Below are 27044 nucleotides of genomic sequence, written 5' to 3'. Positions count from 1 at the left end.
TAATAAATGTACTTGACATTTCTTCATTTGAATATCCACTGATACCAGATCTGCTGGATACAGTACAATAAAAGGGTTACCACCAAGTTCATTTCCCACACCTGTGGGATCAAACCATGATAAACATTGCTGAAATTGCACACTAGAAAATGGAGCAAGTAATCGGTGAAAAATAATTTATTGTACTAATTTTAAACAGTCAGGAGCCTTAATTTTATGTTCAAAGATAATTAATTCCAAACATGCCTCATACAAGCAAGTATTTTGTGAGCTGTTCTTTCAACAGCCTCAGCTAAAAACATCATTGCAGATCAACATGAGTTCCAAGTGATAACTCCCATTGTACAAACTACATAGAACAAGCAACCGTCTTCTCTTTCTATCTCAAACAGGGCACAGCAACTTTGTCTCCCACAAGAAGCTTTCATTAGATGAATAAAGGCATCAAGTGCTTTACCATGAGACAGCTAAGGCATACCAGTCACTAACAGCATTCCAGCATCACCCGTAATTCTGGTCCCAGACACTTCTTGTTGTACGTTCAAAGGCATCCAAAACAAGCACTTTGTGTTACCTCTGACATTTACATTTTGTCATTAACATTCGTATTAGTGCCTCTCCAACTGAAGCCTCTAACATCTTCTTTTCCTCTTGGGGAGAGATACTTCTGAAAGGAAATAAAGAGATTTTTCTGGCAAGCTTTTCAACCTAGCTTCCCTTATGAGAATGATTAAGGTAGAATTAATTCTGCCCAGGAAAAGAAATGAATTAAATGAGCTCTTGAGATCCCCTCCCAATCCCTCTCTCCCCGAGGTTTTAAATAGGAAAAAAAGTCTTTCCAGATTCTATAGCACACTAGCATTCAAAATATCAATTAAAATTCTATTGATGAACAAAATACTGTACTTCAAAACTTATTCAATCTTGACAGCTTACAACTCCTCATGAACACCTTTAAGATTTCATTATGAATTTGACAAATGGAATACTCAAAAAATTAAGCACAGAATACCCGAAGAGATTGCTTATGGGTATTTTTAATGCTTCAGAATTTGACGACAAATTCTGAGAAATGGAGAATGTTCCTGATTTAGAAAGAAACTTTTTGTCCACAACAACTTGAAGGAAAAATAAGTAATAAAGTACAATATTAAATGCACCATTGAATTCACACTGTCTACAACAAAGGTTATCTGAGAACGTAATCTCATTTCAGTACAAGATGCTCTTTGGCTTTTAAAAAGAGCAAATATGTGCTACCTCACTAAAAATGTATTTTAATAGTTACTATGCTCCCTTGTATGAAATATCCTCCCATTACATACAGTTTTGAATAGTAAATTAACTCCAAAAGATATACCCCTCCCATTCATCTATGTCATTAAAGCTTTCCAGAAGTTGTACTTAACCCTTTGCTCTCCCTTTAAGCAACCTAATTAAATCCTACCCTTTCAGGTTAAGAACCAGTACCTCTGGTTCTATCAAGTCTGCCTTCCACTATGCAAGCAAGACCCATCGGTCTCACACTAGCTAGAACTGCCAGTTGAAATCATGCCTTTAGCTGGCCAACTCCTCTCCCAGGAACACTACCCATGTTGGAGGCACGGCAGCAAAGCAGTTCACTGGACTCTTCCTAGAGAATAGCCCATTAAGGTATCTCAAGATAAAGAGGATGCAATTTTCTTTGTACAGTGTCTGTTCCATGGTGCTTATGTTCTCCTCAAGCGATACTGAGAACAGACCCTGAAGCTTCTGAGTTGCAGAGCAGTTCAAGATCATCTAACATCTCAATTTGTACTATTTGCATTTGATGCTTCTGTAGAGCAACTCCACCATCAGCTTTAAGAAACGCGCTTTACCATTGCTTCCAAATAAAAATTACATTATCTCCAATAACATGAGTGACAGCAAAGTCATCCACTCTTCTCCTACAATTCCCAGAATCCCACCCCAACGACGTCAGACAACTTCTAATATAGCAGGGGATGCTGTTACTGTATACGTATACTGGAACTTAATCCTTGAAGCATTGCCCAGGTGAAAATAAGGCCAGAGGGGAAACTTCTATGTCCCCTCACTTCCACAAAGATGAAGGCAGCAAGGGCTATTCTAACCTCAAATGCAAATTACATAAGTTCCCAGAGCTACTAGAACAGGTATCTTCTGTAAGTGGGAGAATGACTGAAAAATCACTTTTCCCTACGCATTGTAACTCTTCAAGCCAGATTGGTATTACAGAAGAGTAAGTCTCCTTTTAACTGGACCAATTTTAACTCTGAACAAACTATAATGAAATCTATATAGAAAAAACCATGACCCATAGGATTTTGCCACCACATGTGTGCTTGTAACAAAGTCTCAGAGCAAAGCTTCAGTTTTCATGCAACAATTTACAGGCTAAAAACTCAACTAGCTCTTGCAAGGCAGCAACACGTGGTCCAAAACGTCAGCTTTAGTTTCAGAAAAAAACAGTATAGTAGAGAGCTATTAAAAAACAAGTCACGAGTCTGTCAGAATTTCAATCACTGTACCTTCTTCATCTGGGTTCTCTTCTTCTGTAATTATAGGCATTCCAATATGCCGAGTAACAGTTTCCTTTGCCACTTGCATTTCACCTGCAGATACATTTTTAGGAAAAACTGTCAGCTTTTGTAAGCTTAACTAATGCTTTGTAACTTGGAAATTAAATCACTGAATTTAAAATAAAAGTTTATTCAAAACTATTTTTCTGTTCAATTTAACTTATCCTTTAAATGAACTTCAGTGGCAGAGCAACTTCTATCAGTTTAAAAGCTGGATATCAGAAAGATGATTTCCTTCTGAAAACTTATATCCTATGTTTTCAGAAGTGGGACGTAAAGGGACGTAAAGAGATCTAAAGAGAACCTTGGAAGGAAAAAAAAAAAAAAAAGATGCCTAAGTAGGGATGTGCAAATACCTGGAAAGTATGTGCAAAAAATTGCACCAATACAGATGACATAAATTCTATGATAGTAAAATAACTAAATAAATAAATCACTAGGCAGTTCAGATATGCCAAAGATCAGCAACATCAGATAGGATCTCTCCAAGAGACCCGAATTAGAGAGCTGATCTGCCTTTCCTTCCTCACCTCCTCTTTTGATCTAGCAAAGTACCTTCACACCAGGTCTTATGCTAATGTCACGTAAAAACAAGTCAGACCTCAAGTTCTGACACTTGATCTCTTTCAGAATATATTAACAGAAGTGACACCATACAACAAAAATCTATATAAATGGCTAATCCTTTAGGTTGTTGGTCTCAGCATCATGCTTTCAAAAAGCTTCACAAATGGAAAAGATACTAACTTAGGAGCTTTAGATCAGGTAAATCAACTTTTTTTTCAAAAACTCCTCCTCTGAGGCAGAAAGGAGGTCCCAGTCCAGTTTTCTTTTAAAGATGTTCACCATATCCTCACTTAGTCATTCTTTCTTACAAGCATTTTCACCCACGTTCACCCAGCCGTTCTTGTCACTCACAAAATTCTATCCTTCCCACAGGATTCAAAGGGAGGTTATAGGCATATGCATTTAATATTCCATAATAATTCTTGTTAAAAGTTTGAAGTCTTTTTCTGACTACATTAAACAAGGGCCCTCACTGAGGGCACACTGGGACACCCCAATGCTTCTTATATCACTATAAATAACCCAGAACTGTAAGAAATACAAGCAGTTAAAACTATTTCCTTCCAGGGTGCATTTTCAAATTAAGAAAAAAGGTCCCAGAGACTGGACTTAAAAACTCTGTACCTGCTTTTAAAAAAAGTTTGCTCTTTAAAATTGTTTTTATTCCTAGCTAAAATGTTAATTACCAGGAAAAATAGAATATAATTACAGGAGAGAACCACAAAAAACAAGTCACAGGAGTACAAAAAAAGAGTCTTATCAAGAAGGTAAAAGTTAAGTCTAACTATAGACTACACGAATCTTACCCTGTTAGAATATAATTGCAATAGTGGGATTAAGAAAACAATTTGAAAGAGTTTTGAAACTGCATCAGTTGTTGACAAAATATTTTAATTCACATGGAAGTACTAAAAATTTCAGTAGTAAAAGAACAAAATAAATAACAAGTATCAGGTGGAAGGAGAATGACTGATGTGATAGTGGAGGTAGTAGCCTTACAAAGCATTGTCTTTAAGATATTGGTATCCTTTTCTCTTCAGAAATATTAGAGGTTATTCCTTTAAGAGCCCAGGAACAGAACAGAGACAGGCAAGGTTTACTTTGGATTTCATGAAGATAGTATTAACTATCAAAACTATAAAGATAGGCTGATTTTCACGAAAAAGATAGCTTCAAAAATAGAAGCTATCTGTCAAAAGAAGAAACAGTTAGACACATATCTTAATCTCCAGTATGTCTGTTATATGGAATCACAGAATCTTCAGAGTTGGAAGGGACCTCTAGAGATCATCTAGTCCAACTCCCCTGCTAGAGCAGGATTACCTAAAGCACATCCCTCAGGGCTGCATCCAGGCGGGTCTTGAAAGTCTCCAGAGAAGGGGACTCCACAACCTCCCTGGGCAGCCTGTTCCAGTGCTCTGTCACCCTCACCGTAAAGAAGTTTTTCCGTGTATTTGAACGGAACTTCCTATGTTCTAGCTTGTGCCCATTGCCCCTTGTCCTGTCACTGGGAACCATTGAAAAGAGCCTGGCTCCGTCCTCCTTAAACCCACCCTTTAGATACTTGTAAACATTAATCAGGTCCCCCCTCAACCTTCTCTTCTCCAGGCTAAAGAGTCCCAGCTCTCTCAGCCTTTCCTCATAAGGGAGGTGCTCCAGTCCCATAATCATCTTGGTTGCCCTACGCTGGACTCGCTCCAGTAGTTCCCTGTCCCTCTTGAACTGGGGAGCCCAAAACTGGACACAGTACTCCAGTTGTGGCCTCACCAGTGCAGAGTAGAGGGGGAGAAGACCTCCCTTGACCTACTGGCCACAGTCTTTCCTATGCAGCCCAGGATGCCATTGGCCTTCTTGGCGACAAGGGCACACTGCTGGCTCATGGATAATTTGCTGCCTACTAGGACCCCCAGGTCCTTCTCCTCAGAGCTGCTTCCCAGCATGTCCGCCCCTAACATATACTGGTGTTTGGCATTCTTCCTTCCCAGGTGCAGGACCCTACACTTGCTTTTGTTGAACCTCATTTGGTTCTTCTCTGCCCAGCTTTCCAGCCTGTCCAGGTCACGCTGGATGGCAGCACGGCCCTCTGGAGTGTCGGCCACCCCTCCCAGCTTGGTATCATCAGCAAACTTGCTGAGGATACACTCTGTCCCCTCATCTAGGTCATTAATGAATATATTGAACAAAATTGGACCAAGTATTGACCCCTGAGGGACACCACTGGTTACAGGCCTCCAACTGGACTCTGTGCCGCTGATCACAACCCTCTGAGTTCTGTCACGCAGCCAGCTCTCGATCCACCTCACTGTCACCTCATCTAGCCCATACTTCCTCAGCTTCCTAATGAGGATGTTATGGGAGACAGTGTCAAAAGCCTTGCTAAGGTCAAGGTAGATGACATCTACGGCTCTCCCCTCATCCAGCCAACCTGTTATAACATCATAGAAAGCTATCAGATTGATCAGGCATGATTTGCCCTTGGTAAATCCATGCTGACCACTTCCAATAACTTCCTGTTCCTCTACGTGTTTGGAGACGACATCCAGAACGAATCGCTCCATTACCTTCCCAGGGACAGAGGTGAGACTAACCGGCCTGTAGGTTATATGGCAATAGGAAAAATTAAGACAGTGCCACACAGAACAAGCTTTTCCAAGGACATGATCTTCCTGACAAAAATTAGCAGGACTGTGTATAAAACTTTATATTAACTATAAACTGCATGCTCTCATGTTGTCTTTTTACCTGACCAGACTGTGGAAAACAGAAAGATTCAATTACAATACTGGTGTCACAAAACATTTCTTTAATCTTCTACCTCCGCTAATCAACACTGAAATTTAACCCAGCTGCCTCCTCTAGCAAAGCAATGGATAAACTTTTGCAGTCTCTCCAGATCCATGAATACAACGGAGAAATACCTTTGATTTCCACAGCATCTCCTCTCCCTGCTGGCTGTAGTCTCCTACTGTTTTTTTTACTTCGGCTTGGAGATTTCCCATAATTCGATCCTGATTCAGTGGATTCTAATTTTACTTGACGATGTCTTCTGGATTTGGAAGCCTAGAACCAAAACATACACATGAATGATGTAAAAAAGCTAAAATGCTACAGCCACATATTACTGTATGTCACTGAGTACTTCACAAGTCAGCAAGGACCAGAGGCATCAACTTCCTCATATGTCAGGGTGGGGACAGCAGTGAGGGAGAGAAGAAAGATTACCACTAGCTACTCTTTTTCAGTTTAACAGGAAAATGCCCTTCTATGATTTAATGGATGTGTCACTTAAAATCCAGGTAATGAAACATTTGTTTATTTTCAAACCACTCTCTGTTGGCATCGAACTGCACCACTGTGTGCAAGCAAAAGGAACACTTTGAAAAACTGCTGCATCACAAAGCTTCTTTCATATTTTGCTTAGATGCCTAGAAAACATTATCCCTGCGTATTCATAAGTCTGGACTGTTGTACCTTACAGAGCTCTGTTTTATTTAATAATGTGTTTTTCCAATAAGAGATTTTAATAAACAAGGAAAGACATAATGTTTATCATAGGCCTGCTATAAAAAAGAAAAATCAACAATATTTTTAAAGTAGAAGTTATCGAAATAATGTTTCTAAGAACTCCAAACTGACTCCCAACCCCCAAGCTCTACTTTTGCAAGCATCTTCAGAGATTCCAATATGTAAGCTTCAAGAAATTTGAGCAATTAAACTCACAAGTATTTTTATTCCATGTGTTTAAAATTCCATCTACCTAAAAAACAGAGCATAGACATTAAAAGATATGTTGTACATTGAACTCCCCCAAGCACAGACCATATCTGCATTGTCTCCATAAATCTAACGTGAAAAATAAGAACTTTGGTTTCCCCAGTGTTAAAGAAACCTGAATATTCGAAGGCTGAATTGCAGAGGACAATTTTAACTCATTGCTTCCAGAGCCATCATTTACATTAAACTGGTATTTATTTTTGAACAACAGTTTTAAGTACGTACTTATCATCAAATTTTATACCTACCTCAACAACCGCAGAGTAAGACCTGTATTTGATTCTAGCCAACGCACTTGCTCTTTCAGAACCCTGCAAAGAACCAAAAGACCAGTAAAAAAAATTTCTTATTCTATTATAGAAATATTGAAATGTGAAATCAGACAACTACTTCAGCAACATCTCATTACAGCAGTAATTCTATAATTAGAATCAGAGCTATGTTAGAATGCTGCCAAACTGATACTTAAAAAAAAAAGTACAAATTTCATTAAAAAGACAGAGCATAATTTTGGTTGCCTTCACAAAGCCTAGGAGAAGACAAATCAAATTTGAACCTTCACATCTTTCTCAAATTCAAAATTGAAATAAGCAAGTAAGTAAAACGAGAGAATTTTGTAGCATAAAAAAAAAAAATCGATACTGCATTTAGTTGAAACTCCAGGAGGAGCCATAAAGGAGTCTGGCCAAGAAAATACAGCTATTTCCCCTCCTTATGTGAAAGAGACCATAGCGTTTTATTGTGAGCATCCAAGAGCTATTACAGTAGTGAATGCTCACAGCTCAACACAAAACAATGCTATTTAAAAATCAAAAAAATACCCTCCATCAACCCAACCCAACCAGCTATTCCCAGAACTTACTTTGATGCTATTATCAAGCCTTGACATACACTGTTTAGCCTGTGATCTGAAGTCAAAAAACTAACAGATTTCACCTGCATAGTGTAGCAAACTAGTTCATTGTTCTTACCTCTGATTCTAGCAAAGCCCCCTCTTCCTTTTTGTTTGATATTTCATCAGTTTCTTTAGCATTTAGGAATAATTTCTGAAAAAAGACCCACAAAATATTTTTTTGAATGTCTGTCATATACAAGGCAGCTAAAATCCAAGAATTGTGAAAAACAAAACAAGTATTCAAACATGTGCCCATTTTCTTTATCAATCTTACACTAGGGCCTTTCCTCGATCCAAGGATAGGCGTTACAGAGGTATTTCCTGTGGTCATTCTAATACATAGAACCATAAAATAGCTTGGGTTGGAAGGGACCTTTAAAGGCCATCTAGTCCAATCCACCTGTAATGAGCAGGGACATCTTCAACTAGATCAGGTTGCTCAGGGCCCCGTCCAACCTGACCTTGAATGTTTCCAGGAATGGGGCATCTACCACTTCTCCAGGCAACCTGTGCCACTGTTTCACCACCCACAGTGTAAAAAATTTCTTCCTTATATCTTGTCTGAATCTACCTTCTTTTCGTTTAAAACCATTACCCCGTGTCCTATCGCTACAGGCCCTACTAAAAAGTCTGTCCCCATCTTTCTTATAAGCCCCCTTTAAGTACTGAAAGACCACAATAAGGTCTCCCTGGAGCCATCTCTTCTCCAGGCTGAACAACCCCAACTCTCTCAGCCTGTCCCCACAGGAGAGGTGCTCCAGCCCTCTGATCATTTCTGTGGCCCTCCTCTGGACCTGTTCCAACAGGCCCACGTCCTTCCTGTGATGAGGGCTCCAGAGCTGGACACAGTACTCCAGGTGGGGTCTCACAAGAGCAGAGCAGAGGGGCAGAATCACCTCCCTTGACGTGCTAGCCACGCTGCTTTTGACGTAGCCCAGGATACTGTTGGCTTTCTGGGCTGTGAGTGCACATTGTCAGCTCATGTCCGGCTTTTCATCCACTAGTACCCCCAAGTCCTTCTTGGCAGGGCTGCTCTCAATCCCTTCATCCCCCAGCCTGTATTGATACCAGGGGTTGCCCCAATCCACCTGCAAAACCCTGCACTTGGCTTTGTTGAACTCATGAAGTTCATATGGACCCACTTTTCAAACCTGTTCAGGTCCCTCTGGATGGCATGCCATCCCTCAGGCATGTCAACCACATTACTCAGCTTGGTGTTGTCTGCAGACTTGTTGAGGGTGTACTCTGTCCAACTGTCTACAACATTGATGAAGATACTGAACAGTACTGGTCCCAATATGGACCCCTGAGGGACACCACTAGTCACCGACCTCCATCTGGACACTGAGCCATTAGCTAATGGCTCATCCACTCACTGGATGCGACCATCTGGACACACCCATATTGAAACGGACACCTTCCAGGGCTTAACCCTCAGCAATCCCTTATGTTATCACAGAGGCAACACCACATACAAGTCCATGTCCTTCTCCCCATATCATAACTCAGCCTAGCATTTTACTCATTCCATGTCTTCAGTGTTACAGTTCCTTCTACTTAATTCTGACATGTACGAAGCATGCACAGAGGCAACTACACTAAAACAGTTCTTACATGTTGACACAATCTGTTAAATTGCCACAGCATAATAGCTGATATTACCTACCATTCTATTCTGCTGCCATTCCTGATGTTCCAAAGTTATGTCTTTAAGAGTAATTACAAATTCATCTTTTATCAAGCTCAGGGCCTTGTCTGGCTGGGATTTGTCAGCTGAAATGACACACTTCATTTTCTGATAGTGGTCATGAATATTCATCAGTTCCTAAAATAACAAAACAGACTCTTTTTCAGGAAAAAAAAAAAAAGATTCCAGCAGTAAAGCAATGTTAGTCCTCAATGAACAAAACCAGGGTTATACAAACCATCCTAAGGAAACTACTGAACCAGAAGGAATGTTAGAAACAGATTCTGTATCAGTTCAGTTTTAGGGATCCCAGCAATACTGTTACATAGTACTCTCCAATTAGTCCACCAAATAAACAAAAGAAGAAGGAGTATCTTTCATTATTTAAACGAAGAAGGAAGTCTCAGTGATACTCAGGATCACTGCTGAGGTTTCATTCTGATATGATGGTCTATTTTCATCTCTTTGGAGGAAGCATTTTAATTCCTCCTTTTGAGGAAGGTCTTCTCACCCTGTCATTTCACAGATTACTGATTTTTATACCACAGTAGTCAACCTTACTGAAGATAAATATTTGCTAGCAGCAACTGGAAAAACCTGTAAACAAAGATCTATTACTGAGTCCTAATGAGCAGTATAAGGCCTATATCTGGCTTGGATTACTCAATTTTTTATAAAATGTACTATATATTGAACAAAACCAAGTTTTAAAAGGATAAATAAAGGTTAGAGAAGGCTATAAACTTGCAGGTAAGTAAAGTCATATTACCGCAAGTATCAAGCCTCCAGCTGCAACCTGCAGACACATCAAAACAAACATGCTTCCCCCCACCTGCCATCATCCATTTTTCTCTGCTTAAGTGCCAATTAACCATTTATACCCTTCCCCTTTTACATCTTACTGAGGCAAAACTACAAAACATTAGAGCATATTTCAATATTGAAAAAGGTACCACAATTCTTCCAAAATGAATGTCGTGTTTCTGCACGTTCAGTAAAATTGCTGGCACAGACTATTATCCTAGTCTGGATTCCATAAGAAGACTTAAAAAGGACAAGACTGTGCTAATTAGGGAAGTTATAGCTCTTGGACAACAGAAGAAGAAAAACAAAACAAGCCCCAGTGATTAATCTGTAGTTTAAAAGTTACTGTACCTCCAGTACATCATTAGTGATGAGGCTGTTTACTCTGTTACTTGGGTCCTTAAATTCTTCTTTCAATTCATTTTCCTGAATCTTCTTCTTAGTTCTGTAGTTTAGCTAAAGCAAGAGACAGTGTTTTGTAACCTAAAAGCAAACTTAAAATGGCATCTTCTCTTGAGAATTCTTACTGCATATCCAACAATCAAGAGATGCTGAAAGGCCTAAAACCATCTCATCAACAACAGCATGCAGCTTCACTGTCAAGTGCTCAGTCAGGGCTTTTCAAAAATTATTCCCTAGTCAAGAATTTAATCCAGCACCCAGACTCATTTGCACAAATGGTAAGACATCTCAAATCTAATAAGAACATTAGATACTGAAAAACCATTTTCAGGTGATAAGCATGCTACATTCAAACATCCTCTAAGCATTACGTCACCCACCTAGCTGAAGCAAGACACGTTAGCCTCAAAGCTAAATGAAACACGAGTGCTGTTGAACTGCCAGCCACTGAAAACCGAAGAAATTTTATTAAAAAAAAATTAATTTTAATGTAATAACTCACTAGCTTTGGCATTGCTGTGAAATGGAATGCTCTGGCAAGTCGCAGTGTCCTAAAGATGTATGCTGCATCGTAATGCTGGGAGTCTACCAAATCCTGTTGAAATTTCTGGATTTCAGGCCAATCCTTGAGTGAGATTCTGATCTGCAGCAAAACAGTTGTGTATTGTCATACCAACCTGAACATTTCAACAAATAAAAAATGAATTCAGCTGACTACTGTGATCATGTTATACTACACGCAATACCTGGACATCTAGGGTATAACACGTCACATAACCACAGAACTACAGAAAGGACCCTACTATAACATTTGTTACTACTATCAACATTTTATGCAGATAGGCTTATTTTATTGTTGTGTTAAATATTCTCACTGCAGTTACTTTCTTTGACAGTGACATGAAACACAAGCCCTCTTCAACATCTGAAAAAGTTAAGCCTTCACATTCCGGGATGCCTGAAACAATACACACCCAGGAGACTCCCACTGACTAGATGATAAGGAAATAATACTAATACCATGATTTGCTACCAGCGAAATGTTCATAAAAGTATCCCTGTCTCTGTGCTTTCCTTCCTCTCCCATGTACTCCATGTCTACCTCAGTTAACTGCTTTGATAATTCCTGGACTCTCTAATAGTTGCTATATAGCAGGGGTTTTAAAATTCCCTAAATTAATCTCCATAAAAGGTATCGACTCCTTTGAAGTTAAGATATGAGATGTAATGTCATTGTTGCAGAATACTTAAACTCCAGTTTCTTATTTAAAGAATTTGAAGTCTGTTGTGCATATGAACACAACATACATCACACAGTTCCCAAGTAAACCGCTTCTACTTGCACTGAGTTTCCAACTCCTTTATACACTAGTCTCCTGACATAAATGCAGCAAGGCGACACGTCATTCAGACATCCATCCTTTCAACCTATTTACAAATGCCACTTACTTCTACTTCTGACTAACAGAAACTGCAAATAATTCAACCAGTCTTCATGCTGCTGAAATCCTAAGGAATAATTGGGGCTGTAATGGAATTCACCCTATAGCTGATGAGCATGTTCTCTGTTGCCATTTTGAAAGTTAGTCTTCATTTTTGAACAGAGAACTTCCTATCCGGCAAACAAGATTTCTGACACCACAGCTACAATTTAGGAAGCATAAGCAATATTTTAGTCACTACCATGTAAGTTCTCAAACCCAAAGGTGTTTGAAAGGCTACCTTTTCCAAAGGGACCATCTGGTTCTAAATATTTTTATTCTAAGAAAGCGAGAGGAAATGCCCTACCCATTTACGATGACAAAGCAGACAGAGGTATGCCATGTATCTAACATCGAGTATCTCCCGAGAATAAAACCTCAAGAACAATTACCTTTTGTTTTGGCTGGCAAAGCTGTGTACTATAGAGCCCGTACAAAAGGTACAGAGCACCAACTCGAATCTGGAATGCGTACGGGGGCAAGAAGTACTGCTGTGCCAGTTCTAAAGTCTTCTTTGTGAGCTTATTCCTCTCCAAAGCTCTTATTCTACCACTAAAGTAAACAAAAGGAAGTACGTTAAAGCAAGTAATTTAGAAAATCCATAATGCAGAAACAAGCTTTAGGTATTTTAAAACATATTATCATAGGGTTCAAGTTCTGGGAAGTCTTCAAAGACAGACAGACCTTAAACTCTCACCCAGTACTGCATGAAATTCTCTGTATTAAGTTAGACCTAAAGTGAAAAATGCAATGCCCTACAATCGTATTTTTTAATCTCATGAGGATTGCATCAAGCTCACTGAGGTGTTAGTGTTACAATCACAGGCATTACTAATATACAAAATAAAATTGATAACTACTTTTCAGTATTACACAGGGACCGATGCTTCGTTGCCATTTACCTACACGCCAGGCAGGCAAACCTTCCCGAAAAGCCATGCCCGAATGGAAACGCGGCTCACCGACATCACCCTTTAAGACCCCCTGTACCAGCACAGGGGGAGGTCAGCAGCGGGGAGCCGTGGGCTTCAAGAAGGGGAAGACGGGCTCCCTGAGGCGGGGCCCAGCCAAAGGGCCCGGCCAAAGGACCGCCAAAGGGCGGCCGGACCTTTCCAGCCGGTGCCGCTGAGGGCGGCTCGCCGCGGGCAGGCCGTCGAGGAGCCGGCCCAGAGGCGGGTGGGCCGGCCGGGACCCCTCACTCACTAGAAGATGGTGTGGAACCGGCGCTCCCGCCACAGCTCGGCGAACCGCTCGAAGCGGACAGTGTCAGCCTCCTGGAAGGCGCCGAGCAGCTCCTCACAGTCCGCCTGCAGCCCCGGCACCGAGCTCATCCCGCCGCCGCCGGCGGCCCGCTCCGCCGCACCGCGCGCATGCGCAGCCCCTCCACAGCGCCCCCGGGGCGCCTGCGCAGCCTTCCGCGCATGCGCACTCGCCCGTTACCGGGGAGACGTAGTTTGGGCTTCTCTGTGAGAGGTCGGTCCCGCCGGTGAGAGGATTATCCCTCCATCCGCCCCGGGGGCGGCTATCCCCTCGCCTTGCCGGGCGAGACGGGTTTTCGGCTAGCCTCAGGGCGCAGTTGGGAAGCAGCCCGAGGGAGGCAGGGGTTTGGTGGGGAAGGAGCGGCGGCAGGCTCGGCTAGGCAGCCGCCGGCGTACGACAGCCCCAGGGAGGCGGCGATGCCGGTGGGGCGTGGGGTTTCGGAGTGCCCCGGCCCCGCAGAAGCTCCCCCGGCCCAGCGATGTCGCCGGCCCGGAGCGCGGGAGCGGCGGGGTTCGCTGAGGGGAGAGGGGGGGGCTCGGCAGCGCCGCGGTGCGCCCGCGCTTCGCGGCCCGTGTGGACGTGACGCGCCGCCACGCTCCCGGCCAGCTGTGCCCGGCGAAGGGGGCCGCTTCGGCGGGCGTTCCCCCGCCCAGCGCTGCTCGCAGGCGGCGGGGAGCAGGGCTCGGCGACTGCGGGAAGCCCCGCTTCCGCCTGAGCGAGCGCGCCGGGCAGGGGCTCATCCGGCGGGCGGGGGCTCGTAGGGCGGCCACCCCCTCTTTTTGAGCTCCGGCGCGGCGCGCTGCCGGCTCCCCGCATGCACGGCCACACGTAGGCGGCGGACGGGGCGAGCCGGGCGGGCGGGGAGGGGGCCGCGGCTGCCGAGCCGCACGTAGGGAGGGTGGGCGCGGCCTCGCCGGCGGCGCGGAGCGGGGCGGCGGGGGCTCTCCTCCCCCGCGCACGTAGGGGCGAGCGGTGACCGAGGCGGCTGGGGAGAGGAGCGGAGCGGAGCGCTGGCGTCCGAGACACCCCGCGCCCCGAGTGAGTACGGCCCTGCGGTAGCGGGGGAGTCGGGCGAGCGGCGAGCAGCGGCTCGGGGCGGTGGCAAGGTGTTTTCTGGGGGAGTCGGTTTTGGCGCTGTCTTCCCCGGGAAGCCCCGCAGCCCCTCCGGCAGTTCCCAAGAGGGTTTAGGGACGGGGCTCTGGTTTCAGGGCGTCGTTGCCGCGATGGGCGCCCGCGGGCGAAGTCGCCTCCGCGGCCGGGGCTTGTCCGGAGACGGGCTGCGGTCTTGTGGGAGCGGGGCTGGGCGGCGGCGGCGGCACCTGCGCTGGGGAGCGGGTCCCCGGGGTCGGCAGGAGCGCGCCGGAAGGCTCTGCATCCGTGGGGGGAGAGAGGGGCTGCGAACTCGGCTTGTGTGAACTCAGCCTGTGAGCCGCGCCGGGGGGGGACTGAAAGGGTGAAAAGAGGCAAAAGTAGGGAGCGGGCATGGGATGGTGCGTTGCGTGCTGCCTTTGGGATGTTTAAACCTGCAGGTGTTTCGCCCTGTGACCATTTCACTTTCTCGACTAATCAAGCACTGCAAAATTGTAAATTCTGCTGGCTCTGGTACTGTGATGTTCTCCAGTTCACCGTTACCACCAACTAATTGATCCAAAGGTTGCTCCTTAAAGCTAGGCACCTCAAGCTATCGGCTCCTACAATGACAGTAGCTTCCACAATGCTTCAGGCACAAAAGCATCTTTCCATATTTATTATATTTCCCAAAAGGCTGCTGGAATCCAACCTTTATCAGCCTGTATAGATGAGTAGGAAATGAATGGCCATCAGCTAAACAGCTGTTGTGTTTAAGCACCACTGATTTCCACTGTCATTGATTATGGGAACAGAAGCATTTCCAGAGCTGTTACATATGAACTGGGCAGGTTTTAGCCGCTGCGGGGGGGTGAGCTGCACCTGCCGGGTTTTGGTTTGGCTTCCCCCACCCCCCACCCCGAAAAGACGAGACATTTTCATCTATCATTTGGATTCATGTTTAGAGCCATAGGACAGTGACCCCATTCATCCAGTATGTGACCCGATTGTCAACAGATTGTACTGATTTTGAAACAGAATGCCAATGCTGTTGGGAAAAACAGTTATAATGTACTCCCCCCGATCACACTGGACTTAAGGATTCAAAGCACAAGCAAGTTAATAATTGACACATCATGGAATGAGTTTGTCATTACTTACAGGTCAAGCCAAGCCCTGCTTAGATACAGGAGTTATCCCATAATCTAAAAGGAGCAGAGGAGCTTGTCTTTGGAGTGGTGCTGAATTTGTAAAGCTTGAGTGTGCTTTCTGATTTTTGTATTTTAAGCATGCATTGGGTGTTGTGCTTTCTCAGAGGTGGTGCTTCAAGAAATGCTAGATGGAAATTTCTTTTTTTTTTTAGGCAGATGGGGTTGCATGTCATGACACTTCCATTGTGTAAGATGATGTAAGATGTAGTGAGGATGAGGATGATGTGCCCATATGTTAACATGTGCTAAGTCTTTCCTTGCAGAAAGTTTGGCTACAGTGTAAAGAATGAAAATGCAGAGAAATAATAATAAAAATAAGCAACAGGGTGTCTTTGTAGAATTCGCCTTCTGTGGTGTATACAATGAAATACAGTGTCAATTTTTAGGCTAATTATTGTGTGTTTTCATCTAGTGCTCCTTCAGATTTTTCATTAGTACGTTTTAATTTTTAATAGACTGCCTTCCAAACTAAAATAAATAAACAAAAAAAAATTAGATTATGTAAGCAAGAGCGTGCTGGTTGCTATATCTTCTTCATATTTTTATTTAACTCCTAAACAAAAGGATGAAGTCCTGTTTGCCCTGTTAATTCCTAGTTTATAAGTTGCAAGTTAAAAAGCCATTTGTCCTGCATAGTTATAAATAACAGGGGGTTCTCCAGTTGCACATGGCACAAGACAACTCCTTTTTTAAAAAAAAAATTACCTTGTAATAGAACACGTTTTGAAATTGAAAACATGGAAATAAATCACATTTTAATGGATTTTAATGAAAATAGATCATGGATATATTTTATTAAATAGTGTATTCAAACTTCTGTATGTACAAACCTATCACTAATACCAAATAACAGGATCATACTCTACTGTGACAGCACTTGCCTGTGCCTTCTGCTTTCCGACTTCCCAACCAAGCAAAAATGGTGCAAGTATTTTTAATCTGTGCGATAGGAAGCGGTATTGATTTAACAAAACAGCAAGAGTCATAAGTTCTTGTGAAGTCATTTGCATGTACTGAGAAGAACAGAATTCACCTGGAGACGTCACCTTAGATTCAGACTAGTTTCTGTTTTGTTACTACGGGCATTCTTGATTACTCAGAGGTTTCATAAGCGTTCTCCGTCCCCCTTGCCCCATAGCTGTCACTCTCCTCTCTCTTAAGCTTCCCACAGGAAAACCTGCACCGTCCCTTGTTAAATTGTATGCTTAACCTCTTTGGTTCATGCAGGTAGTCTAGGGTAGGGTAGGATATTTATTCAGGTAGGATAACCATTGTGTCTAAGGTGAACGGGATTCAGCTGTAAGGGCATGAGAGAATTTATAAACCCTATTGGAAAACAGAACCCATGCACGCTTAGTGTCAAAGTAAGGTAGTCAGACCTCAAACGTGCAAGGAGCTTCAGTTATACTGCATAGTGGTTATTTAGTTCACTTTAAAAAGTGGTTTTGCCATCTGCCATCTCTGTCTTTTAGAACAGGGATAACAGATGAACAGAAAGATCACAGACATCACGAATTAGAAACAAACCCTCTCTTTTATTGAATTTTTTACTGTTACACAATCAAAAAGAAATACAGTCACAAGTATGTCAAAATGTTTCAAGAGAAATATCAATTGCAATACGTTGTACTTGGTTCCAAAAAAGAATTCCATTAAAATATACCACTTCTTCATGAGAGAATACTGCTATTATTCACAAAATCTACCATACTGTATAAGTCCAGTAGCAAACTCTTTAACTTTTTGGTAACTTGGCAAGCCTTGCTCAAGGTAAACAGGGAAGCAGGACAATGACAACTCATTTCTAGAATTTGAATCAAAAAAAAAAAAAAAAGTTCTCCAGAATGGAGCTTTCCAGGGAACCAAGTGCCTAATTGATAACGGTATTTTTAACGAAAGCTGAATACCCAACTCACATGAATTCCTATAAAAAGTATTCCTACAAAGCATTCCTGGCCTGCAAAATATTTACTTTCATGCTGGACACTTACAGTTTGAATAACGTGCGTTAAGTGCAGTGACATTTGAGATGTGTGTTCTGTTCAGTAGCAGCTCATCAGCACGGATGGGAACAGATGGTCGACCTGGAGCATGTCCAGCTATAGCCCAGGTCACAGTGGTCAGGTACTCACCACTCCGGCTTCCACAGGCACCTTTCAAAGGAAATGGTTCATTCGGCAGCGTAACAGTGGAGAAAGCCTGCCAAGAGATACTGGCTAACAGCCCCTGTTTCTGCCATATTGTTTAGCTGTTTAAAAATGCAGTAGTTTAACCTGTAATCATCAGATTATTTTTTTTTTTATTCCTACGCTTGTATTTCATTGGAAGCGGAGTTGACCAATTAATCCAAAATAAGCTTTGAAGTCTTGAAATTGCCGCCAGTATTATGTGTAAAGTTTTAATTGTTCTTTCTGGCCGTAATCTGTGATTCTTTAATTCATAATTACTTGGGGAGAGTTTAATACATGTACACAGACACAACAGGAAACTTAACAGCAAGTTGTTTCTGTTTCAGGCCAAGGTTTTCAAAGATCAACATACCATCCAAGCCTATCTCACTACAGGGGAGGAAGGTATGTTAGAAAGGTGTACTTTGGACTGCAGGCTACCTTAGTTTACTCAATGTATTACACCCATGATCAAGTTACTGGACAGCAGGCTTAAGTGACGACTTGGGAGCTACAGCTGTAGTTAACTACTTTCAGGTAAAGGAATGAATGGTGGCATCACAAATACTGGTTTAAAAATGCCTTTACTTTTTAACAAAAATCATCAGTGTTGCTGATAAAAACATCAATTACAATCCATATGTGAAAGTAATAATTGTTCTATGCCATAAAGAAGGCATGGCTTGACTACTGCTGTGGTCACAATAACCTTCTGGAAGCAAACTTTGTTATTCTCAGTTTATCATTTCCACATAATCTAGCTTATTTCATACGCCGCAGGAAACACTATATTTACCTACCATTTTTTTCTTTACTACTAGGAAAGAATAAATGCTCTAACATGGTGCCTCAACATTTTAAGAAATAGCAACTCAAGTACAAAAGTATTCAAAATCACTAAGAAAACATTTAGAAAGTAATGTATTCTAGAAGCTTGTCCTACAAAGTAGGTTTAGAATCAGGCTGTGTATTCCTGGAATCTAAGAAAAAAAAAAAAAGTAAAACCGAACAAAAAGCAGCTAAAATGTGTACTAGATTTTATGAACTGTCATCTGCATTTAGCAAAGCTTTTACAAGGCCAGAGCAATCAATTACTGTTACTTTTCCACACTTCAGTGTCTCTAGAAGGTTCGTTTGGGGTTGTTTCACCCATCTTTTTTCCTAGAGTTGCTTGTTTCAGTCACTTTTACTAAGACAATAAACAAGATGCCATGCCTTGTTATTACGCATAATAAAAAGTGTGAGAGGTGGGAAGGCTCATAGCCATAAATCACATGGGTCACTTAAGTTTTCCTCCTCTTTTTAACATGGATTTTTCTCTATGAAAACGTACAGCCCTCTTAAAGTACACCGAAGAGGAAACGACAGCTCCAAACAGGTCAGGCTCCTCCAAAAAATAAGGTCAAGAGAGCAGAACAACATCAGGCAGGAAGGTATGAAGTTTCTCTTGGGAGATAAAAAAACCACAATAACTCACCAGGCCAGCTGAAAGCTTGCCAGGGCAGTAAGAAAAGCAGAACCCAACTTTACTTGAAAGCCTTTAGCAACTTCACCGTTTAACCTTTTAACTGCTGACAGAGAAAGGGATGCCACGGAAAGAATGCCATCCAAGAGACCTCACAGAGCAGGTAGAAAGTAGCTCTGCTACTTTTATCCAGAGAACTTTATAAGCTTTGTATACTTAACCGCTGCATTAAAAATCTTTAATATTCAGTAGCAGCTGTATATATTCAAAATGGTCTCTGGATGAAGCTTCAATTTTAGCTTACAGCACCTACACGCTTTCTCCTCTCTTTGTGGAACTTCTATTCTAAGTATGCAACGGTCGTCTGCTACCAGGGCCTTATCTTTTTTTTAACTGGTAGCTAATAGTCTCCATCTAGTTTGATACAGTTGTGTCAGTTTGAAAAGTGCTCATTTCAGTGAAACAGTAACAGTAATTTTAGAAAACAGCTTAAGCTTATATACCATTATACTGATTTCAAAAGACCCAAGAGTCCAATGAAACCAAAGTTTCCAAAATAATTCTTGTGACACTCCACGTTTGATTTCTTTCAGAGATAAAGTTTTAAAAAAAACTAGTTTGAAGAATGCACAGAATATCTTGATCATATTTACACATTACAAGGTTGTATCAGAAGCATCATGTTTTATGACAGCAAAATGAGAAAAGTCACCTAGTCAAAGTTACTAAGTCAACAGCACAAGAATGCAGAACAAGCTTTATCACAAGTATTATCTTAATTTTTCTAATCATGCAGTTTTGTGATAAAAATCCATCTTTTAATTGATCACTCTTGTGAATTTTACTTTCTCCTGCTTTCCCAGTGTTACCTTGATAAAGCTTCCAGAGACAAGCCTTTAAGCTGTTAACAAGGAAGAATCTTTCCACTCTAAAGTAACACAAATATGCTGTCTCCTCACTTTCAAGTTTGCTAACTGGTGTGATAACAGATTTAAAAATTTAACATCTTTGGCGAGCGGTAGTACAACACTGTCTAGGAGACTTCAGTACTGAATAGGCTCAAATCATTAATGCGGAGATGTTACAATCAAAATAAGGAAGCAGTGATTTCCAATCAACTCTAAGTTAAAAAGGGAACACGGATGAACAATAACCACTAACAAAAATATAAATTATCTCATTTCTCTCAGATAACACACTCCCCAAGGGGGCCTGGTCCACATATAGTTTATTGATGTAAGAAAACAATACAGTTAGTGTTAGATCCAACCACAAAGAGCAAAAGAATGAGCGAGTGAAGGTTTTGTACAGTACATATAGGAAAATAAGATGTTTGTGGCAACTATATATTTCTAAATAAAAAGCCTTCTAAATATATTCAAGTTATTGAAATCTACATGAAAACATACGGATGTTAATAGCAACAAGGTGCATAAAACCAAAACATCAAAATATTGAGCAACTCAATGATGTACTAGATAAAACTTTGCTAACAATGCAAGATGTTTTACAATCTGCTTGAAATATCACCTATACCACACAGGGTAAGCTGAACATTTAGATTTAAGATCATACACAATATTAGCATTAACTTCAACAACTACAGGCAGGGAATTTTTTTTTTTTTAAGCTGGCAAAGTGACTACTTTAAGAACATCAAACTCTCTCTAAATTGAGAACGTATCCAAATAAAATGCTGCTAGCCCTTTCCAGATAAAGCCTTTCCTTTGACTAATCACACTCATTTAAGTCAAAAGCATGAGACAGCATTTAAGAACAATTTGTATTACAACGTGACTAAAATAATGACATAATCCATGTTTAAACATGATTTCATAGGCAAACAAAGGAGGATTCGTCTTAAAAACTAGTTTTTATAAATGCAGAATATATTGCATGAGGAACTGCTGGTATTTTTTAAGAAAATATATTGTGCGATTGTGGCTACAATGCACTGCTGCAAAGCATTGTTGTTTCTTATAAAAATTATTAAAATAAAAAAACCCCAACTTATCTGAACATAAAGAGTAAGAGAGCATAAGTCTTCCAACTACCTATGAAGAGCAGGGTGGAAGTATTGCCAGGTTTTCCTGTGTTGACATTTTACTAATGATAAGTTTTGGTGACCAACTCCCCAGCCAAAAAATAAATATTTTTTTTAAAATCAGGTGCATATTTCAAAGCTGCTATTGCAAGTGTGTTTTAAATGTAATGGACTTAAAAGTGTATGTACCGAAGAATTATAAAAACGCACTATAGTTTGAGTTATTGTTACATAAAGAACATATTAAAAAGACTGTCAAAATAAGTAGAAAGGGGATCAAAACTGAACTAACTGAATTAGTGCAGTACTGTAGCCAGGATTCTAAAATCAGATATAGAAAATATAAATAGACTGCTTTAGGTGATGATTCACCAGTGTCCAAAAAAAGGAACAAGTATTGTGAAAGCTCAGTTAACTTGATCCAGAGCTCTGAGCAGTTCTTCACCCTGTAGCAGGTTTCTGTTGCCTTGTATGGGAGCATTTACTTCGCAATCGTAACTCGTGAGTTGGGGTAGTCCACTTTCATCCATCGACTGCCCTAGAAGTTTACTTGCTATGTCTAAAGAGGGAGGGGAAGGAAAAAAAGTACACTTTATTCACCATGCTAAACCTTTCCTCCAAAACTGCTCATAAAGGAGGTAAGTTTGGATGTTTTTGTCATTCAGTTCTTTCACATGGTCCCTCTCCACCCCCCTCTACGTATTTAAAAAAAGCCAATACTAACCAGTTGATAGTAGAATGATTGTCTTTTGCTCCACTCCATTATGACCATTTGTTTTGCATCCCTTTACACGTTTCCAAGCAAGTGATGCATTTCCTCCACGGTCACCTGTCTGCTGGAATAAAGACCCCTACAAAGAAATAAAATAAATCTTCTTTATTGAATACTGTATCTTTCTAGCCCTCCACATCCCTCTTCAAAACTAACAGTTCCTGTCACCAATTACTAATGTAGGCATTGTTACAATTAAACTGGGCTTTATTCAGAACCCGGGGAAAACATGTTTCCAAGTACACCAGCCTCGAAATTTAAAAGAAAACTGAATCAGATTTCAAGACCTTACTTGCCTTACAGAAAACAATTACTAAATCCTGGTTATCATCAGTTACCATGCTCAAGATTAGCATGTACACGTACACATACACACCCATTTAATTACCACTCTTGGGTGAGTAAGCATCAGGTTTTCACTGAAGTCTCTAATGGTTTTCTGCACTGGAACTAATAGCATAGACAGGCGATTCAGGACCCTCGGGAGGTTGATTCTATCTAAATTTAAGATGTAAATTCTGCTTGCACTCCAGTTATTGCCACCAAGCCATCTGACCCAAGTCTTGTGGGGAACGCAGTCCTAAGCCATTCTATTGCAGATATGGCTCCTTAGCATATTGTTTTGACAGCAGCATAGAAGATATGGAGGTTAGAAAGCTTTTAAGGGCTCCATGTAATTAGGATAAGTAAGAAGCAGCTGCCACTCAAACAGATGGGATGGAAGGGAAAAAAAATGCCATCTTAGTACAAGTTTGCTAGCAGAAGTAGTTGAATCTGCAAAGTTTTGTCTTGTTAGTAGTCAACTACTGCAAAAAGCAAAAAAGGTATTTCAGAGTGCTGCCATTATCCCAAACACTTAAAATAGTAAAGAACATATGTTTTCAGGTTATAAAACATCCACGCGAGTCAAAAAGACAACTGTATAATAGAAACTATAGTTAAACAACTTGGACTTAGAAGCTGTATTTCATAGTAAGGTCAGTCACCTACATTGTTGCTGGTTTGTTTCGTTGTGGGGTTTTGGGGTTTTTTTGGGTTTTGTTTTTGTTTTGTTTGTTTTTTTTTTTTTTTTAACTGTGAATGTGATACAGCCCTTCATATTAAAAAAGGCCTAGCTTGTCCGTTTCAATTTAATGATTCGGATCATTATTTCACAGTCTTACTACAACACATCTTGCCCTTGTCTAATTCTCCTGTTTTCTAGAAAACGAGAGTAGTATTTTACTTTTGTCTTCACTTATTTTCACTCTTCACAAAGTTAAGTCCTACTTTCTTACAGCTGAACAGTTGTGGCAAGTTTTTGCACAATCCCAGAATACTACGTATTATAAGCCTGGATTTAACATAATTGTTCTTCTGCACCTGTGCAAGGCCTAGTTAATCCACTCAGAAATCCATTGCGAAGAAAGAAGCCAAACAACAAAAGCACTTTGCTTGAAGTGATGTCAGTAAGACCCAGCTACTTGGAAAATTCAGCTTCTGACGGTGCAGAAACCATCAAAACCTTTATAACACTTGTCAGGTACAGAAAAAAGAAAAACGTTTAGCAAAGGATGAAGTTTGAACCTTTAAGCATTGAAAAAGCACTAAGCATAGAAGCCCGAACACTATTACAGCACTTAATACAGAACTGCTTGCGTTCTGTGTATTTAATGACATCCATGCTATTTTGAATATTTTATCAGCAGCGCTATGCCAGCTGTAGCACCATCACATGAGAAAGACGCAATGAAAGGCAGTAAAGTTTCTTGCAGAGCTGTGCATTCCTACAGGGCTACTGGAAGCAACAGAACAACATGCATGGAAGTGCAAAGCATTTAGCAAATGAAAGCAATGGCATATGATTAATTATTTATTTATTTTACATAAAGTCTGCTTGTCTCATAGAAAAAACAGAACATACAAGAGCTTGCTCAGCTCTTCCAGAGGAGAGCCATGATAAAGATGGTATACAGTGATTTGTCTCATGCCCAAACCAGAACCCTAATACAGGAATATCTCATAGTTCAAGAAGAACAGTAGTCCTGCACTGTAAGACCTGATGGTTGACTACACCAAGGAGATGGACCACTACAGAAACAAAGAATCCGAAAGGCTACATTGCAGTAGAGGAACTAAGAATTAACTGTAGAAAAACTGAAGAGAAGTGGGAATTTACAATGAAGGCTAGAAGAGAGATAACAGTATGTAATGGCAAAGCTCAAGATTTCAAAATACTAAGAACTGACAGTAAGAGACAAAGATTATAGAAACCAAAATACCCTTTACAGAAAATAACAAGCTGGATAGCCCCAATTAAGTGACACAAATCTAAGAATACCTAGAAAGTTTATTTTTAGTATCTAGGACAGATGATTACGAGCTACTTGCAAGCGCACACACTAATACTAGAGAGGTGTGCACGAAATGAGAGCGGTACTAGTAACATACATTTGCTAGGTTATATGAATTCTATTCCCTTATGGTTCAGATGGTCTTGTTATCTGATCAAATAAAGCAATCTCAGACTCGACAGAAAAAAGAAAGCATAGAAAGAAGCATAAGAATACTATCTCCACTATTGACAAACATGAAAATTGTGTTTGAATTCAAAAGTGAAATAAATATGGCAATTATAAATTTAAATGTGATGTCTTACATTTGTGCACATTCTACTGAAGAACATGTATGTTCACAAAAGAGTATCTTCTACCTAATTAAGAAATGTGCTTGGGTATAAAGGGCACTTTTGAAACAGCTCACAGTAAGAGAATGAAAATCAGAGTATCTGCATATATATGGGAATTTGATTATCGAACAATTAGTTATCTCTGATCCCAAGATTTCACTGCTTACCAACAACTAAATTCAGGAGTCTGCACCGATGCCTCATTTCAGAAATTGTAAGGTTAAAAGTGAATATTTTAAAATGGTAAAACAGAACTCACAATTCCAACTGCCTGAAAAAGTGAACCATCATGTTCCATTTTTCGTTTTCTCTGAGCATTATGCAAAGCTAGCATCTTTGGATTTAGTTCTTCATCCACTGCAGTAGATCTAAGAAAAATTGATTCAGGCTGTTAAGACGTTTCTACTATCCTCAAGCCATTCTTCTTTTGTGAACACTTACATACAAATATCACAGAACGGATTTTATGAACTATACTACTTTTCTTTTATAATTGACTTATTTCAACAATCATTATCTATTAGCATAGCAAATGTTAGCTTTTAATCTTGCTGTGAAGCTCAGAATGAGTTACAACAAAAATTTTAAAGTCTTTGCAGAAAAAAACAAAGCATAAAGTTCAGCAATTCACTTCCAACAGAAAGAAGGGAGGGAAGGGTGAGGAAAAGTCTGTTCTTAATATTTTTATGTACAGATAAAGCTTCGATTTATCAAAGGTCTGACATTTGACTTTGTAGAATTTTCTGTCATGATAAATATCTGCTACAAATGCCACAGTCCACCATTATGAAATACGGCTCGCTTTAAAAGCAATACATGTAGCACACAGACTGTAGTCGCCTCTTACCTCATAACAAAGTGGACAAGAAAAGCACCAGAAATATTGTGTGGGTATAAGTGCTTGTAAACTGCCTACTGCATTCTTTTAAAAAGGCTGTGTGTCAGATACAAGAGCAGAACAAAATTATAAACACAGTTTGCATACAGTTGCTGCCTATTACATAAGATGTTTATGTAAAAGCTACTGCAAAATTAACTTTACGGAAGCTTATTATACAAAAAACCCCAAAATTGTTTGAAGTGTCCAAATTTAAATGTATGAATTTCAACTTTGAAGTAGAATGCCAAAGACAACATATAACAGTTGGCAGTACTTAAAAATGTATTATATCTAATTTCTTGAACAGATAATAGGGTTTAAGCTGTGCTTTTAAAATACCTTTTATTCAGAGTGACTGTTAGCAAACTGGGTGCTCCCGGACAAGATTTTTCCGTCTGATCCAATGTCCCTTTTCCTGCTCTGACTGGAGACGCAGTTCGACTCCTGTTCCCGCTGTAAGGTGATGCTGGGGCACTACTCGTTTCATTGATTATGTGGACAGGAGATGAAGGAACAATTAACGTCTTCACGTCATCCACACGTTCTGTCACTGGTTTTATTTCATCAGCAGTACTTGATGGTGTTTGAGTCTGCTGAAATATGGTAACGGTGGCTGCACTTTGAGAGCCGGGAGAACTGCTTTCCAGCGGAGATAGCTGATCAAAGGATCGCAGCTGGAAGTCATCATCCATTGGGATGTAAGGAGCCAACATCTCCAAATCTAAATCAGTTTCCTGGAAAAGACAAGAGGTAAAAACTATAAATATGTAAGAACATCCCAGCTATGACTTCATGTCTTCATTAAGGCTCTTCCTTTTACCAAATCCTTACAATATTTTTTTGCAATTTATTTTAATTAAAAAAAAAAAAAACGTAAAAGAGGAAGGAGGTTCCTGAAGAGATTCTAAGAGAAAGAGAAGCACATTGAGAATAAGTATTGAGATAATACTGCATTTTAAGTTAATGTACGTTACCTGAGTAGAGAACGGATTTTTTGCTTCTGTATCTATCGCAAAGAGTTTCTCCACTAATTCCAGTTTGAATTCATTAGCCATATCATTATCCACATCAAAGCAGTAGTTGTTGGGACTACTGGGCTGTGAAAACATTTTGAGTGCAATTTAAAGTTTCTGTCATTACATCATTTTGTATTGTATCTACAGATTCTCTGAAAAACGTTCTAATGTAAAAAACTAATTCCAAGCTATAGTTGCACGTAATTGAAACGGGGAAAATGAAAACACATTTATAGGTATACATTCAAATTTACCCCACTTGGGAAGCACATGATTAGATGGAACCTGGAAGTAGCCACT

The 27044-nt window shown here is 40.6% G+C and overlaps 2 protein-coding genes and 1 long non-coding RNA gene across 3 annotated transcripts in view; 1 reads left to right on the top strand and 2 right to left on the bottom strand.

Moving 5' to 3' along the window:
* Window positions 1-162: 162 nt before the first annotated feature.
* SNAPC1 (small nuclear RNA activating complex polypeptide 1) lies at window positions 163-13589 on the bottom strand. Its single transcript, XM_074583716.1, has 10 exons — window positions 13396-13589; window positions 12585-12744; window positions 11214-11354; window positions 10661-10765; window positions 9485-9643; window positions 7895-7969; window positions 7172-7234; window positions 6068-6209; window positions 2532-2615; window positions 163-667 (listed from the first exon to the last, which is right to left on the bottom strand). Exons 1-10 carry the CDS (start codon window positions 13521-13523, stop codon window positions 633-635), a joined length of 1092 nt encoding a protein of 363 aa, XP_074439817.1. The 5' UTR covers window positions 13524-13589; the 3' UTR covers window positions 163-632.
* Window positions 13590-14343: 754 nt separating this feature from the next.
* Window positions 14344-27044, top strand: part of LOC141742151 (uncharacterized) — a 26125-nt gene continuing 13424 nt past the window's right edge. Inside the window, exon 1 of the long non-coding RNA XR_012586606.1 lies at window positions 14344-14490. This is a non-coding gene — a long non-coding RNA (uncharacterized LOC141742151). The remainder of the gene's footprint in view (window positions 14491-27044) is intronic.
* The window catches only part of HIF1A (hypoxia inducible factor 1 subunit alpha), a 25563-nt gene continuing 19094 nt past the window's right edge, over window positions 20576-27044 (bottom strand). Inside the window, exons 11-15 of the mRNA XM_074583708.1 lie at window positions 26703-26825; window positions 26068-26462; window positions 25108-25216; window positions 22133-22259; window positions 20576-21967 (exon numbers count right to left, since the gene is read on the bottom strand). Of these exons, the coding sequence (XP_074439809.1) occupies window positions 21816-21967; window positions 22133-22259; window positions 25108-25216; window positions 26068-26462; window positions 26703-26825 (906 nt within the window). The 3' untranslated portion in view covers window positions 20576-21815. The remainder of the gene's footprint in view (window positions 21968-22132; window positions 22260-25107; window positions 25217-26067; window positions 26463-26702; window positions 26826-27044) is intronic.

Source organism: Larus michahellis, chromosome 4 (assembly GCF_964199755.1).
Source record: "Larus michahellis chromosome 4, bLarMic1.1, whole genome shotgun sequence".
NCBI lineage: Eukaryota > Metazoa > Chordata > Aves > Charadriiformes > Laridae > Larus > Larus michahellis.
This window is presented reverse-complemented; position numbering and strand designations above follow the sequence as displayed.